The sequence below is a fragment of the Humulus lupulus genome, chromosome 2 (assembly GCF_963169125.1).
Source record: "Humulus lupulus chromosome 2, drHumLupu1.1, whole genome shotgun sequence".
NCBI lineage: Eukaryota > Viridiplantae > Streptophyta > Magnoliopsida > Rosales > Cannabaceae > Humulus > Humulus lupulus.
Window position 1 is genome coordinate 38,635,189 of NC_084794.1, and position 15,387 is coordinate 38,650,575.

The window sequence follows — 15,387 nt, forward strand, 5'->3', positions numbered from 1 at the left end:
GGGACACAGTGAAGGGGAACCTACAAGGTACAAGGCAAGACTTGTGGCAAAGGGTTTTATACAGAAAGAGGGAGTGGATTTTACTGAAATATTCCCACCAGTTGTAAAATACAAGACTATTAGGATTATGTTGGCTCTATCTACTCAGTTTGACCTAGAAGTGGATTAAATGGATGTCACAGCTGCATTCTTACATGGGGAATTAGATGAATAGATTTATATGGAGCAACCTAAAGGAATTGTAAAAACAGGGAATTCAGAAATGGTTTGTACGCTGGAAAAATCCCTATATGGTCTAAAACAGTCACCTAGACAATGGAATAAGAAGTTTAATGCTTTTATGAACAAACAGGGATTCACTAGGAGAAATTTTGACACATGCATGTATTTCAAAGAAACTCAGATTCTAAAGCTACCTATTTGTTACTCTATGTTGATGATATGATTCTAATAAGCAAAGACAGAAGTAATATAGACTCTCTCAAGACATTATTAAGGTCAGAGTTTGAAATGAAGGATCTGGGAAAAACTACTAGGATACTTGGGATAACAATAAGCAGAGACAGAGAAAAAGGGAAGATGAACCTTGGACAGAAGGACTACATACAAAAAATCTTGGATAAATTTTCTATGAACAATGCTAAGATCACTACGCTACCAATTACCAGCCAACATCAATTGTCTAAAGAGCAATGCCCCAAAACACAGGAAGAAGCAGATTACATGAACAGAGTCCCTTATTCTAATGCAGTAGGATCCCTAATGTATCTAATGGTGTGTACAAGACCTGATCTATCCTATGCAATGAGCTTACTAAGCAAATACATGTCAAATCCGGGTAAACCTCATTGGGAAGCTATGAAGTGGACACTAAGGTACCTACTGGGAACTATGGATACTGGACTCACTTACAAGAAACAGAACTATACTCTAAGATTAGAATGGTACAACGATGCAAACTATGCAGGGGACAGAGATCAAAGAAGGTCAACTTCTGCATACTATTTTCTTATAGGTGGGAATTGCATAAGTTGGAGGGTTCAGTTACAGCCTGTAGTAGCCTTATCTACAACTGAATCAAAATATATTGCAGTGACATAGGCAATTAAAGAAGCTGTTTGGATACATGGTCTATTTAAGGAAATCAACCTACAATGTGAAACACCTACAATCTACACTGATAGTCAAAGCTGTATGCACTTATGTAAGAACCCTGTATTCCATGACCGAACAAAACATGTAGAGATTAAGTACCATTTCATCAGGGAAAAGGTGACTCAAGAACAAGTTCTAATAGAGAAGGTGCCTACAGAAGAGAACCCAGCAGACATGGGAACTAAGATTGTGACCTTACACAAATTCAAGCTCTCCTTGAATTTGCTTGGGGTTGACACTAGAGGATAGCCAGGACAAGGAAAGAGTAAAGACCCTCAGAGATATTTACACTAACAGATTCCTGGTTCATACTGAGAACTTGGGTGGAAATTTGTTAAATACAAGTCCTCAGTATGAATTGTATTCTGTTAGAACTACATGCAAAATATTGTTACAACTAATTCTTGCCAGCTCAACAACAAACAGATCAGAAGCTATTCAAGATCAAGAAAAACACAACCGAAACTTTTATTCTACTTTAGCCTATAAATACATGTAATCTAAAGAGAGAAGAAGCTCATCAAACATGTTTGTCTTTATGCACAGAGAAATTTGAGAGCTTTGAGAGTTGTTTTCCTGTAAAAGAAAAGAGAGAAAATTATTAGAAGAGTGATAGGGTTTTCTGTTTTAAGGGAAAACATAGAGAAATAAGGGGAAAAAAAGGAATGCGAGTACCTGATGATGTTGTAATCGTGATCTTGACTGCTTGGTTGTAACAATTTCTCCATTGATTAGTGGATTTGGAGCTCTCAATCTCTGAGGCGAGCTCAAGAGGACGTAACCCCAAATATTTTGGTGGTGAACCTCTATAAATCTCTGTTTGTATCTCTCTTTCTTTACTCTTGATAGATTTGTTTCTGGTTTGTGATTGGGCTTGATATTTCTGGGTTTATTTTATGTGATTTTGTGGTTGAACATCTTGGTGATCTTCTGGGTTTGAGCAGAGAGGGATAAGGGTTTTCTCTCATTTTTTTCTTTTTTTTCTTCTCTCCACACGTTAGTCAATTAGGTCAAGTTATCATAACAAAAGCAGCCTAATAAAACAAAAGGTTCAGTAAAATAAGGGCAAAGGTCAGTTTTGACCTTAGTGTGTTTAATGTGTTTGAGAATTGTGTAGGGTCATATAAGTAAAATCCCTATATATATAAATACACAAAAACATAACAAAGATGGAGTTTTTGATATTCTGCTTCTCAAAGAAATGTGCAGAGAGTTAGTGAATGGAGGAGAAAGAATGAATAACACTAGTCTGTCGGCCAGTAAGAGAATATCCAAGTTTTAAAGCATCGAACTACCATTAGTTACTAAAACATTATACACCAAAGAACAAAAGTCTTCTATTGTAATAGCTAGAATGTTGAAAGGGTATAAATGACTCAGACCCCACTGTGCACATGCATGAATTAATAAAAAGTATCATTGTGAGATAATATTTACACTATTTTTTGTTTATATAAAAGTAATCAGAACCAATTATTCATCATGAAATTAAGCAACTAAGACCATCGGTTGTAAAATTCAAATTTCTGAAAAATAAATCAAAAGACTTGAGACCATATTTAGAGAAGGAAGCAAACAGTTATGTAAGTATAAATGACAAATTTCTCAATATATAATATTTTTTTCATTCTAATTACTCCAATTACTACTGCATTTTATAGAATCAAATTGAAGATGAAAAACATGTGGTAGAGAATGGTATACAATTATATAAAGAAACAGTGAAAGAGTCGGGAAAAACTTAATGAACATAAAAGGAGAAGAAAATAAACACATATCTAACAAGTATAGAGAAATAAAGATTGATATTAAAGATAAATATATATTAACAAACCAGAGAGACCAATCCAGTATATATGAAGAAGAGTGAAATACACCAACGTTATGATCTCCTAAAATCAGAGGCATTTAGTCTCCCTCCAAAAGTGTCAAGTGAATTACAAAAGCAGTGTCGCCACTAGAACTTTCTCTATACGGAAACTCTTTCTCTCCTAAGTTTTTCTTTTGGAGCATAACACTAAATTCTCCATTGTTTGTTCTCATCTCTTACTTCGACTTTTGTCGAATAGTTGGTGTTACAATTCAAAGGATGAGGTAATTTGAAGATGATATTTTTGTATGTCAATTTGAAGGAAAGGATGCATTGTAGTGAAAAAGGAGAACAAGGGTTGGTGGAGAACATGAGGAAAAGTGGCCTAAGATAAAGAACAAGCCATAGGAAGGGAGTAGAACCAAAAATAGCTGTAAAAAGGAAAAACTTACTAAAAAAATACTATAACTGCCACTTATTGCCCCTTGTTTCGTTCTTGTAACGTTTACACTTTTTTGAGATTTCTAGAAAGCAAAGATCCAATATGGATACAATTTGCGTCTTCCATATTATTAAATTACAGGGAAATTGGGATAGAGTATATAGTACTTTAATATTTAATATTTTTTTAGGAAAATATATAAAATTGTTAAAATAATATAATTGTCACTACCTAAACTGTTTAGTTTTGTTTATGATGACTAGGTTGGCATGTGTCACACATTAATTGGCACAATGATGACTAGGATGACATGTGTCATACATTAACAAGCACAACTCATTATGTTTTTTTTAATTTAAATTAATCTTAAAACAAAAATAATAAAAATTTAACACACTAATGTCTTTTTCTAATTCAAAAGATCTTTTAGAAAATGTAGGGTCCCTTAACTTTTCTAAAAAATATTGAGAAAATATTTATAAATGAAAATAATTTTCATAACTCTTAATTTATCTTTATATAAGATCTTATTTTTATTATTATTGATTTTCCACACTCTAAAGAGAAATTTTTATTGAAAAAATCTTTATATAATTAATTGGTAATCTAAAAAAATAAGCCAAAAACAAAACTTTCCCAAACGTGACTATTAATTAAGGTAGCACATATCAACTTTGATTTATTAACTTTATTTCCTTTATTATCTCACTCTTTTTATTTTAAAAACACTTCTAAAAGTATTTTTATTTCTAAAAGCTAAAATAAATGTTGCACCTTACGGTCATGATTTGGACTTCAAAAGCATTAGTGGTGTTATCAATAAAAACAATTAAAAAATATATGCATGCTTAACTGTTCCTTTTTCTGTTGTTGTTGTGTTTGGTATATATATATATATCTACTTCTTTGCTAAGCTACTTGGAATGGAAGGTGCTAAAATAAGTTTGAGTTGATTTTGTTTATTGTGGTCGTTTGAAATATTGAGTAGAAAGTTATTTTTCTATTATCACTACAAGAAAATTGCGCAAAAACAAGCATTGCGCCGGCAAAGGTTACTTTTGCCGGCGTAATTCAGGGTTGTGCCGGCAAAAGTCTATCAGATTTTAAAAAAAAAAATACCATAGACTTTTGCTGGCGCATTTCAACTAACGCGCCGGCAAAAGTCAACGTGCATTTTTGAAATTTTGCACGTTTTCAACAAAATAGTTGGCTAGACTTTTGCCAGCGCGTTTCGTTGCGCCGACAAAAGCTGGACTAAGTAAAACGACACCGTTTTGTCCTAGGGTTTATTAAAGACTTTTGTCGGCGCATTTTTAGACTTTTGCCGGCATTGCGAAACGCACTGGTAAAAGTCATAGCGATATTACAACAGCCGTGAGCCCTTCTTCCCCATTTTTTTCTTCCTTTTTTTTCTGTCTTTCTTCTTCTCTTCTCAATCCTCCACCACACTCCGGCCACACCACCACCAGCCGCACCCCCACTAGCTGCACCCCGACGGCACCCCACCCCGACGGCCACCCCACCCGAGCCCCACCCCGGCACCACCGCGAGCCACCACTGCCGCCCCCTTCTCCTCCAAGTTGCCCATTGTAAGTATTTTAATATACATTTGTATTTTATTTATGTATTAAATTATTTTGTTTTGTTTCTATAGAGTCCCCGAGCAACTGCCAGAACAGTCCGAGCGGAACCACTGCTGGAGCGGAGCCACTTTACCCACTGTAATATTTTTATTTTTGCATGTTAATATTTATTATATTGTATTTTGTGATATATGTATTTTAGTTAAAGTGTGACTTTAAAAAAATTAGATTAATAATGTATGTTTAAAATTTTTAATTGTTTTATATTAAATGTGATATGTTTGTAAATATGTATTTAATAATTTTTTTTGTATTAATAAAAAAATTAGTTTTGGTATATGATTTTTTGTGGTTAAATATTTGTATATATGTAAATTGATGTATTTGTTAATGTATATATATGTTTTGTATGATCTGGGAATATTATAGTTATATATGTGTTTAATTTGTAGGTTTTTAAATTTTTGGGATAGTTTGAAATATAGTTGTTATGCTGTCCAAATTTTGTTAAAGTTAGTAAAATTAATAAAAGTTTAATAATTAATTAAATAAAAATTTAAGTATAATTAAAAAATACATCAAAAAAATATAATTTTTAACTATAATTTAAATAAAATAAAATTACCAACCATAATAATTAATAATTAATTTTAACATTAATATTAGATGTTTTGTAATTAAAAAAAATTAAAAATATAAATGATTTAATAAAATATAAATATAATAAAATTGTTATTAATTAAGTAAATAATCCAATACAAATTGAAAATTTTAATAAAAAATTACAAAATGCAATTAATGCATAATTAATTTAATTTTAAAATAAAAGTAATAAATAAGTAAATGATTTAAAAAGTTGTAATAATTAATAATTAGCTACATTTTTTTGGTAAATATAAATAATTATTTTTTCCAGGGATAATATATTATTACCAGTTAGTGATAATTAGGGAGACAAACAGTCATGAAATATTTTGACTATCATTTCCCTCATTTTAAGACAATTATTAATATTTTCTTAATTATTTCACTTAAAGATGGCGAGCGACAAAAGCTGGATGAGTGCGAGGAATCGTTGGTCTCTGGAGTATAGAAATGGTGTTAAGGAGTTCTTCGATATCGCTAAAAATCAGTTGAACGATGGGGGTTTGGTTCGCTGTCCGTGCAGGAAATGTGGGAATGTTAAGTTCCAGCCTATAAATGCAATTTCGATGCATTTATTCAACAATGGCATCATACAGTCCTACAAAGTGTGGCATTACCATGGAGAGGCGCTGCCGTCGCCACCAGCTGTGGTACGAGATCATGATAGAGATGAGATAGCGGATATCCTGGAAGATGTTTACGCTGAAGATGATGTTCTTGCTGGAAACTATAATGATCCTCCCCAAGATGATCCTCAACATCGCGACAAGTATGACAATTTATTTAAGGAGATGTCAAGTGAACTGTACCCGGGTTGCCGAAAGTATTCTGCATTGAACTTCTTGGTGAAGCTGATGCATCTGAAAGTTATTAACAAGTGCGCCAATCTTTACTTTGATGGTTTGCTGGAATTGTTAGTCGACGATATGCCTGGCGGAACAATTTTACCTAAGTCTAACTATGAGGTGAAGGAAAAATTGCGGAGTATTGGATTGGGATATGAGTCCATCGATGCTTGCAAGCATGAATGTGCACTGTTTTGGAAGGAGAATGCAAATTTGGAATTTTGTCCGGTTTGTGGTGAGTGTCCCTGGAAAAATAATCGTGGGAACGAGAAGAAAGTGGCCCATAAGGTCATGCAGTACTTTCCGTTGACACCGAGATTGAAAAGGTTGTACAGTTCCAAATATACTGCAGAGGATATGAGATAGCACTATTCTAAAAGGCCAAAGGAAGATGGTGTGATGAGGCACCCCGCTGACAGTAAGGCGTGGAAGTACCTTGATGAGTTGTACCCATCTTTCGCAGCCGAACCTCAAAATGTTAGGCTTGGGTTGGCTACAAATGATTTCAATCCTTTTGGGAACATGAGCAACTCTTACAACATGTGGCCTGTGATACTTGTCTCATACAACTTGCCGCCGTGGAAGTGCATGAAACCACAATCATTAATGTTGTCTATTCTAATTCTAGGTCCTTCTTCACCTGGAAAAGATATCGATGTCTATATGAGGCCTTTGCTTGACGAGTTGAAGGAGTTATGGGTGAATGGTGTCAAGACACGAGATGCATACAATAGTACCTTGTTCAATATGCGTGCAGCAATCTTGTGGACCATTAATGACTACCCAGCTTATGCTATGATGTGTGGGTGGAGCACAAAAGGGTACAAGGCATGCCCCACATGCAATGAAGAAACTCCCTCTGTAGGGATTAGAAGTAAAATTGCATGCATTGGCCATAGGAGGTTTCTTGATATGGATCATGAATGGAGGAGAAAACGAGCACTATTCGACGGTAACAAGGAACTCAGGCCACCTCCGAAAGATTACTTCGGTGATGATGTGTTGAAGCAATTAGAGAATTTATAGATTACACATCCTGGGAAACACAAAGAATTTGGTGGTGTGAAATGCAAAAGGGCTCCGATTGAACTTAATTGGTCGAAGAAGATCATATTTTTCGAGCTTGATTATTAGAAGGAATTATTGCTGAGGCATAACTTGGACGTAATGCACATTGAGAAGAATGCTTGCGACAGTGTCTTGGGAACTTTGTTGAAATTAGAGGGAAAATCTAAAGACACTGACAAGGCAAGACTTGATCTAGCAGACATGAAAATTAGGGAAAAACTCCACCTCCGCAAAGAGGGAAACAAGTGGAAGAAATCGCACACCAGTTACACCCTCAGTGTCCCGGAGCGTCGATTTTTCTGTGAATTTGTGAAGTCAGTTGAATTCCCGGACGGTTTTGCTTCAAACCTTTCGAAGAATGTCAATGTCAATGATGGCAAGATAACTGGGCTGAAATCACACGATTGCCACGTGTTGTTTCAGCAGTTGTTGCCCGCCGCAATTAGGTCTTTTTTTGTTCCTAAAGTTCGAAAGACAATTATTGAGTTGTGCGGTTTTTTCAAAAAAATTTGTTCACAGACTTTGAATGTGAAAGACCTCGAGAAGATGGAGACATACATTATCACCATTTTATGCAAGTTGGAAATGATATTTCCTCCAGCATTTTTCGACATTATGGTGCATTTGGTTTTGCATCTTCCGAAAGAGGCAATTCTTGGCGGTCCCGTGCACTTTAGGTGGATGTATCTCATTGAATGTTCGATGGTGGTTTATAAACAGTATGTAAGAAATCATGCACGTTCGGAAGGTTCAATCGCAGAAGCTTACGCGGTCAACAAGGCCTTAACCTTTTGCTCAATGTACCTTCGGGGGGTTGAGACTCGATTCAATCGACCTGAGAGGAATGACGATCGCGTTGAATCCCAACCAAATCAGGAATATTCTATTTATAAGGGTGTTGGTCGTCCATTTGGTAAGAAATCAAGTATGCTCCTCAATCCGCAGTTAAAGCAAAAGGCTGAGTGGTATATCTTGAACAATTGTGCCGAAATTAAGGAGTACCTTAGGTGTGTTTTCTAGTCTTTTTTCAATAAATTTGTTTGGTTTATATATCGAGTAAAGGAAAACATCATAACATTGTTGTCCATTTGTAGTGAGCATATGGATGAATTAAGAAGATGGGGGGGCTCGAATCTTGAAGTTCAACAAGAAGCTGATTTTCCTCAGTGGTTCAAAGAAAGAGTATGTATAGTAGTCAATTCTTTTCCGAAACCCCACTTAATCAATCCAAAACTAACTTTCAATGTTAATGTTGATAGGTGAACGGTTTTCATGAGTCAACACCTACTGAAGTAAATAATGAATTGTATGCTCTCACAAACAAATCAAGCGGCACCGTGTTCTCATATCCAGGGATGATAGTGAATGGTGTGAAATTTGTGATTCATGGTCATGATATGAAGCTTAAAACACAAAATTGCGGTGTAATGGTGCCAAGTGAGGAAGGAGTGAACTACTATGGAGTTCTGGAAGAAGTGATTGAATTGTCTTACTTGATGGGTTACATTGTTGTCCTATTCAAGTGTAGATGTTTCAATACAAGTAGAATTAAAGTGGAATCCTATTCAAGTGTAGATGTTTCAATACATTGTTGTCCTATTTATGTGAAGGAAGAATGTTATAAAGATGATCATTTTGTTCTCGCATCTCAAGTGAAGTTGGTGTATTATCTTCGAGATGTGAAAAATGGGGATGATTGGAAGCTCGTTAATGAATACATTCCGAGGAATGTATGGGATTTCTCAAATTCCGATGTTGATGATACTGAGACCACAAATGATATACCAATATTGCAAGAAGTTAATTCTTCTTCATTTCAGTTGTGGGTAGAACTTCCAATTTTTGATAATCTTTAGTATGATCGGGCTGATATCCATGCCACTGAAGTGTACAACGTCGATGATTTGGTTGGCGAAGGTTCAGATGAATTTGTTGTCGATGATGAAGTTGAATATGAAGACGACACGTTGGCCGAGTATGAAGACGATGAGGATGACGACAATGTTCTAGTCGATAGTGATAGTGATAGTGATATTGATGTTCGTAATGATGTTGTAGTTAGTGATGATGAGGACAATGATATGTAATTTAAACAAGTACATGCAACTTTTTATTTAATTCAATGAAAACTTTATTTATTATCATTAATTAGTGATAGTATCAGATATAGGTACACATACACCTATTGGATGCCTTGGGGATAATCAATGTATTCATGTACTGGTTCTCATTTTTTCAAGATATTTGATGAAATATCTTGAAGAAATGAGAATTACTACATGACTGCTTACTATCTTCAAGAGATCCACTAGGTCGGAATAGGGTAGGTTAGGAAAGAAAATAAGTAATAAAATGTTAATTTTATAACAAAAAACAATAGTGATGCACCTAGTGGATGCATTGGGGATAGCCAATGTATTCATGTACTGCTCCTCATTTTTTCAAGATGTTTGAGAAACACTTTGAAAAAATGAGGAGAACTACATGACTGCTTACTATCTTCAAGGGATCCACTAGGTCGGAATAGGGTAGGTTTGGAAATACCATAAGTAATAAAATGTTAATTATATATATATATATATAAAGTAATAGACATGCACCTAGTGGATGCCTTGGGGATAGCCAATGTATTCATGTACTATTCCTCATTTTTTCAAGATGTTTGAGAAACATCTTGAAAAAATGTGGAAAAGTACATGACTGCTTACTATCTCCAAGGGATCCACTAGGTTGGAATAGGGCAGGTTGGGAAAGACCATAATGAATAAATGTTAATTTTATAACAAAAAACAACAGACATACATAATTTGAATTAGTTAATTAGTGAATATTTTAATGTAGAATGGTCGAACCAAGTAATGACACAGGTGGTGGCTCCAAAAGGGGCAGGGGAGCTTATTACGGTGCCAATATCGAGAAGGAGCTGGCCACCAAAAAAGTTAGTCATTTGAAAGTAGAGTTTGATGCACAAACTGGAAAAGCTATTCAAACGCATGGCAAGTGGTTCAACAATTCCATGGCTCGTTATTTTCATAACACCGTACCCCTAACTACACTAGCTTGGGAACAAGTAAAACCAGCTGATATCCAAGTTATTCGAAATAGGCTATCTGTAAGCATTTTTTAAACCTTTAATAACTCACTATTAAATATTTTTTCTATCTTCAGAATATTTTAACAAATTCCAAATTTAATTGTGATTTTAAGACAAATTCATTTATCCACAAGACAATCTAGTAATCAACGATGCCATGGTAAGACAAATGCAAAAACATCTAACTGATTAGCGCCACATGATGAAGAAACACTGGGTAGAGGTTGGAGGAGAGGTGGACAACGAGAGAGCAAAGTCAAAACCTTCTGGGTCAATTACTTCTTCTGATTGGGCAATTCTATGCGATTTTTGGGCTTCTGATTCTCAACAGGTATGCCGTAGATTTTACATCAATTTTTAATTATAAAATTACAATCTAGATTAATGAGTACTATTTTCTGTTTGAAGCGTATTTCGAAGAAAAATAAAGAAGCTCGAGCAAAAATGACCATACCAGGAGGACACGATTCCAAATCCATCGTTGCCCATGTTTATGATCACGTAAATTATTATAATAACATATATCCTTACATTTACGAAAATATTATAAATGTCACAATGTTTAAATAATTTGCTTTTTTAGATGGACCCATCTACTGGCGAGCTCTCGAGCATGATCGACACATTCGAGCACCTCCACAAGAAGAAGGATAAGTGGATTAGTGATGTAGCGGCGACAAAACATGTAAGTTGCACAACCTTAACTAATTTATGATCATTTAACTTTAAAAAAGTTTAGTAAATAATTAATAAATATCAGTTATTAATTGGTTGTTGTCAATTAGTAATTATTTATTAATTATTGATTAAATTTTTAACAATTAAATCTTTATAATCTATGTGCCAATATTTTTATGATTAATGATTATGGACTAAGATAAAAAAAGAATGTAACTAATGTTGTCCCCGTATCAGGGAGCTTGTGGGCTAAAGTAAATTTGGTCATGAAAACCCATATCTAAATAAAAAACATGCAAATATAGTTGATGTATATGTTTAGAGACGTAAATTCCCCATTAATGGAATTAACTGCACTTACTGTATATATCAACAACATCTTCATGATTTTGATTTAGATATGGATTTTCATGACCAAATTTACTTTAGCCCACTTGCTCCCTAATACAGGAACAAAATTAATTACATTCTTTTTCAATCACTGGTCTACAGTCATTAATGATAGGATGTTGGTAGATAGATAATAATGTTATATTTTATATGTTGTTATATTAAAAATTTATAAGTTAGGTTTTCAAATAATGTTATATTGGAATCCGAGATACGTGCTTTTTATTGTGCAGACTGAGATGACCGAGCGTCGAGCATCGCAGAGTACAGCCCCTGTATCATCTGCTGCTTCTTGTGTCGGCAATAATGTCGACGGTCAGTTCCTGCCTGCTATGGATATTGTCACGGATGTCCTTGGACCCCGCTTGCGTTATAAGAAAGGGTTTGGGGGGTTGCCTAGGTTGAAGGTAATTGGCGGAAAGAGGGCAACATCTTTGTCAACTTCTCAAATGTCCGAGCAATTGCCACCTGAAGTGGACACCATTTTGCAGCAAAATCAAGACATTATGCTAGAAAATATGAACCTATAAAAGCATAAGACTAAACTTGAGAGTCGTCAACGGCGTCAAGATGTCCTGCTCAGTGTTTTGTTGAAGCAGGTTGGTGAAATGGCTCCTGGTTTTACTGTCGACTTACCAGAACAAGATTCAGATTAGGATGATGATGCTGTCGGGGGCGGGGATGATGAGGCGGGCAATACTCATTTCTAGAACTTTTAATTTATTTATTTAAAGTTTAATTTATTAGACATTTAATTTACTAAACTACTTTTATATTTTCATGTTTGGTGGAGACAATAAATATTAATAGTTGTAATTTTTTTATTTATTTATAAAATTTTAATTTTATTTCTAATTAAATAATATTACTAAAAAATTAAATAATTATTAATATATTTGTTATCCCCAAAATTTGAAAACGATGACGTGGCAATATAAATGAAAAATGGCAAGGAATGGTTGGGTGATTTGGCTTAGGAGTGACCCGGTAGACTAGTGAAGAATTTTGACTGGCTAGTCAAGTGTCATGACCGCCCAGGCATAACCTTGGCCGACGAGTCACATGTTTGTCTGGCCAGGCATGACCTTGGTCGACCAGTCATGCCATGTCCGACCAGTCATGACCATGTCCTACCAGTCACAGGTTTGTTGCCCAGGCATGACCTTGGCCGACCAGTCACATGTTTGTCTGGCCAGGCTTGACCTTGGCCGACCAGTCATGCCATGTCCGACCAGTCATGACCATGTTCGACCAGTCAAGTGCATGTCTGCCCAGTCAAGTGCATGTCTCCCCAGTCAGGTGCATGTCCGCCTAGTGAAGGTTTGGCCGACCAGCCTGAATGTGATATGGATTGACTAGACAGAGCAGGGCTACGTAAAAAATCCCAGAAACGGCTCCAACAAGAATCGGTCTTGGCTTGCGCGGGAATCTCTCAGTTTATCCCATGAATATAGTGTATTGTTATATTTTGAATATTATTGTAAATTAAATATAGTGAGAATAACAAAATATCCCGATTATGGGGGACATCATCTGTACGATCCTGAGCCTATAAATACAAGGCTTATGGCATAATAAAAAGGACTTTTTTCGGATTCTAATTTTCTAGAGAGAGAGTACTTGTATCTTGAGAGAACTCTTGTATTCTTGTAATCTGCATTGAAGAAACTCAGTTGACTCAGGTTCATCTAATCTTGAGGGTAGATCTATAATCACAACTCTAAGTGGATTAGGCTATTACCAACACATTGGGGCTGAACCACTATAAAAATCGTCTGTGTTGTTTATTTCTCTTGAAGGATTTTGTCATTTTGACGTTTACACGTCGTTGCCCAAAAACGCAGTCAACATTTTGGTGCTTTCATTGAGAGCCTGAAGAGAAAGACAGACGATCCCTGTAGCGTGATGGTGCCTAAGAACACCAATGCGGCCTCCAAGAAGACAAGCTCCTCTAAAGAGCTGGCCAGATCAGAAGGTCCTGGCCCACAAGACCATGAGACTGAGCCTAGAGTCATGCTCGAGGACGTGACTCTAGAGGTTGAACAACTCCAAGAGGCCATGGGGGCTTTCCAGGAGGAAATGGCATAATTCAGCGCCAGGCAGGAGGTGTTCGCTGAAGAAATGGCTAGGCAGAAGGCTGCATTCGAGCAGCAAAGACGTAGATGGACGTTAGGAGTGAGGAGATCCGACGACAGCAGGAGGAGGCCGATAGGCGACATTGCGAGGCTGCACTCGCTCTGGAGGTAGCTACGCAGCTGACCCAGGCCAATGCCCAAGCTGCAGTACGAGGAGCAGCCACATCAGGAGCAAGGACCACAGAAGCTGGTCGTAAAAACATTGATAGAGGGCCAAATAGGAGTGGTAGTAACCCACCTGGTCGGGAAGAAGATGGGGTCTGATTGGGCACTGCCTCAACCCAAAGGGGGAACTCCAGAACCCCCTCAAGGAGCCTCCGATCAGAGACTTCTAGATCAGGAAGTCATAAATCAGGTAGCAAGAAAACTCCACCTGAGCAGGAGCAAAATAAGGCTCCTCGAGGTAAAGAAGCTTCACACTTCAAAGATGGTCATGGTCATTATGAAGCTGATAGTCATCACACTGACCAGTCGAAGGAGAAGAATGATAACAACCATCAAGGAGGAAAAGATCGCCCAGCGCAGGCAGGAAGGCCACCACTGCATCCTAACCTGCGCAGTGGCAAGGAGCATGTTCCGCATGGCAAGCCTTCTAAAAAAACTCAGAGTACGGTGTTTGATCGCTTAGGAAAGCATACATCCCAGAAGGATTTAAGAGACGTCATTGCTGACAAGAGAAGGACCATCTCGGTCGAAGGGCGAGATCCGAACTGACCTACCAGTCAAGTAGAAATACTTGATGATGGTGTGCCAAGTAGGAGCGCCCAACCAGGCGGTCCCGAGAATGAGTCCCAAGCAGTGGCCCCAGGCATCCAAGCCCAGCTTGATGCTCTGATAGCAGCAGTTCAAGGTCTTTCGAAACAACCCTCTGCAATCGATCCAGTACACCACAGGAGTGGCAGCCCGTTCTGTGCTCGAATTAGAGCAGCCCAGCCACCAACAAAGTACAAAGCACCAGTACTACCAGTTTATACAGAAAAGGCAGATCTGATAAGGCATGTAGGGAAATTCGAAGACCAGATGGAGCTGCTCGGAGTGAGTGATGACTATCAGTGCAGAGTCTTCCCTACTACATTGTCCGACACTGCCCAGGAGTGGTATTGGAAGTTTAAGCCAAACTCCATCACTTCTTGGGAAAGTTTCAAAAAGGAGTTTTGCAGGCAGTTTAGTGCTGTTCAGACCCCTCCAGTTTACGCCAATCACTTGGCAGATATTAAACAAGGGAAGGACGAATCTCTCAAGAACTACATACAAAGGTTCATGAGAGAAGTTAACCGAGCTACTACAGTTGGAGATGAGGGGAAGATGGTGGAAATTTCTTCTAGCATAGTCTATCGGAGTCCTTTGTGGGACAACATTCATCGCAACCCAATTTCAACGTTACAACAATTTCTTGACCGGGTGGACAAGTATATGAAGTTGGATGATGCGATTGAAAATGGATAGAAGGATCTAAACAATCCGGGCGGATCGACTGATCTCCCCAAGAACGGAGAAAATGGTCAAAATGGCTGAAAGAAACGTGGGAATAATGGGTCTGAC

At 36.9% G+C, this 15,387-nt stretch overlaps 1 protein-coding gene and 1 long non-coding RNA gene across 2 annotated transcripts; one reads left to right on the forward strand and one right to left on the reverse strand.

The window, feature by feature from the left end:
- Positions 1 to 378: 378 nt before the first annotated feature.
- On the forward strand, positions 379 to 1,101 carry LOC133814161 (secreted RxLR effector protein 161-like). Its single transcript, XM_062247156.1, has one exon. It carries the CDS (start codon positions 379 to 381, stop codon positions 1,099 to 1,101), a length of 723 nt encoding a protein of 240 aa, XP_062103140.1.
- Positions 1,102 to 1,580: 479 nt separating this feature from the next.
- Positions 1,581 to 2,463, reverse strand: LOC133817694 (uncharacterized). The gene is made up of 2 exons (XR_009885662.1): positions 1,831 to 2,463; positions 1,581 to 1,731 (listed from the first exon to the last, which is right to left on the reverse strand). It is a non-coding gene; the product is annotated as an uncharacterized LOC133817694 (long non-coding RNA).
- Positions 2,464 to 15,387: the final 12,924 nt, after the last annotated feature.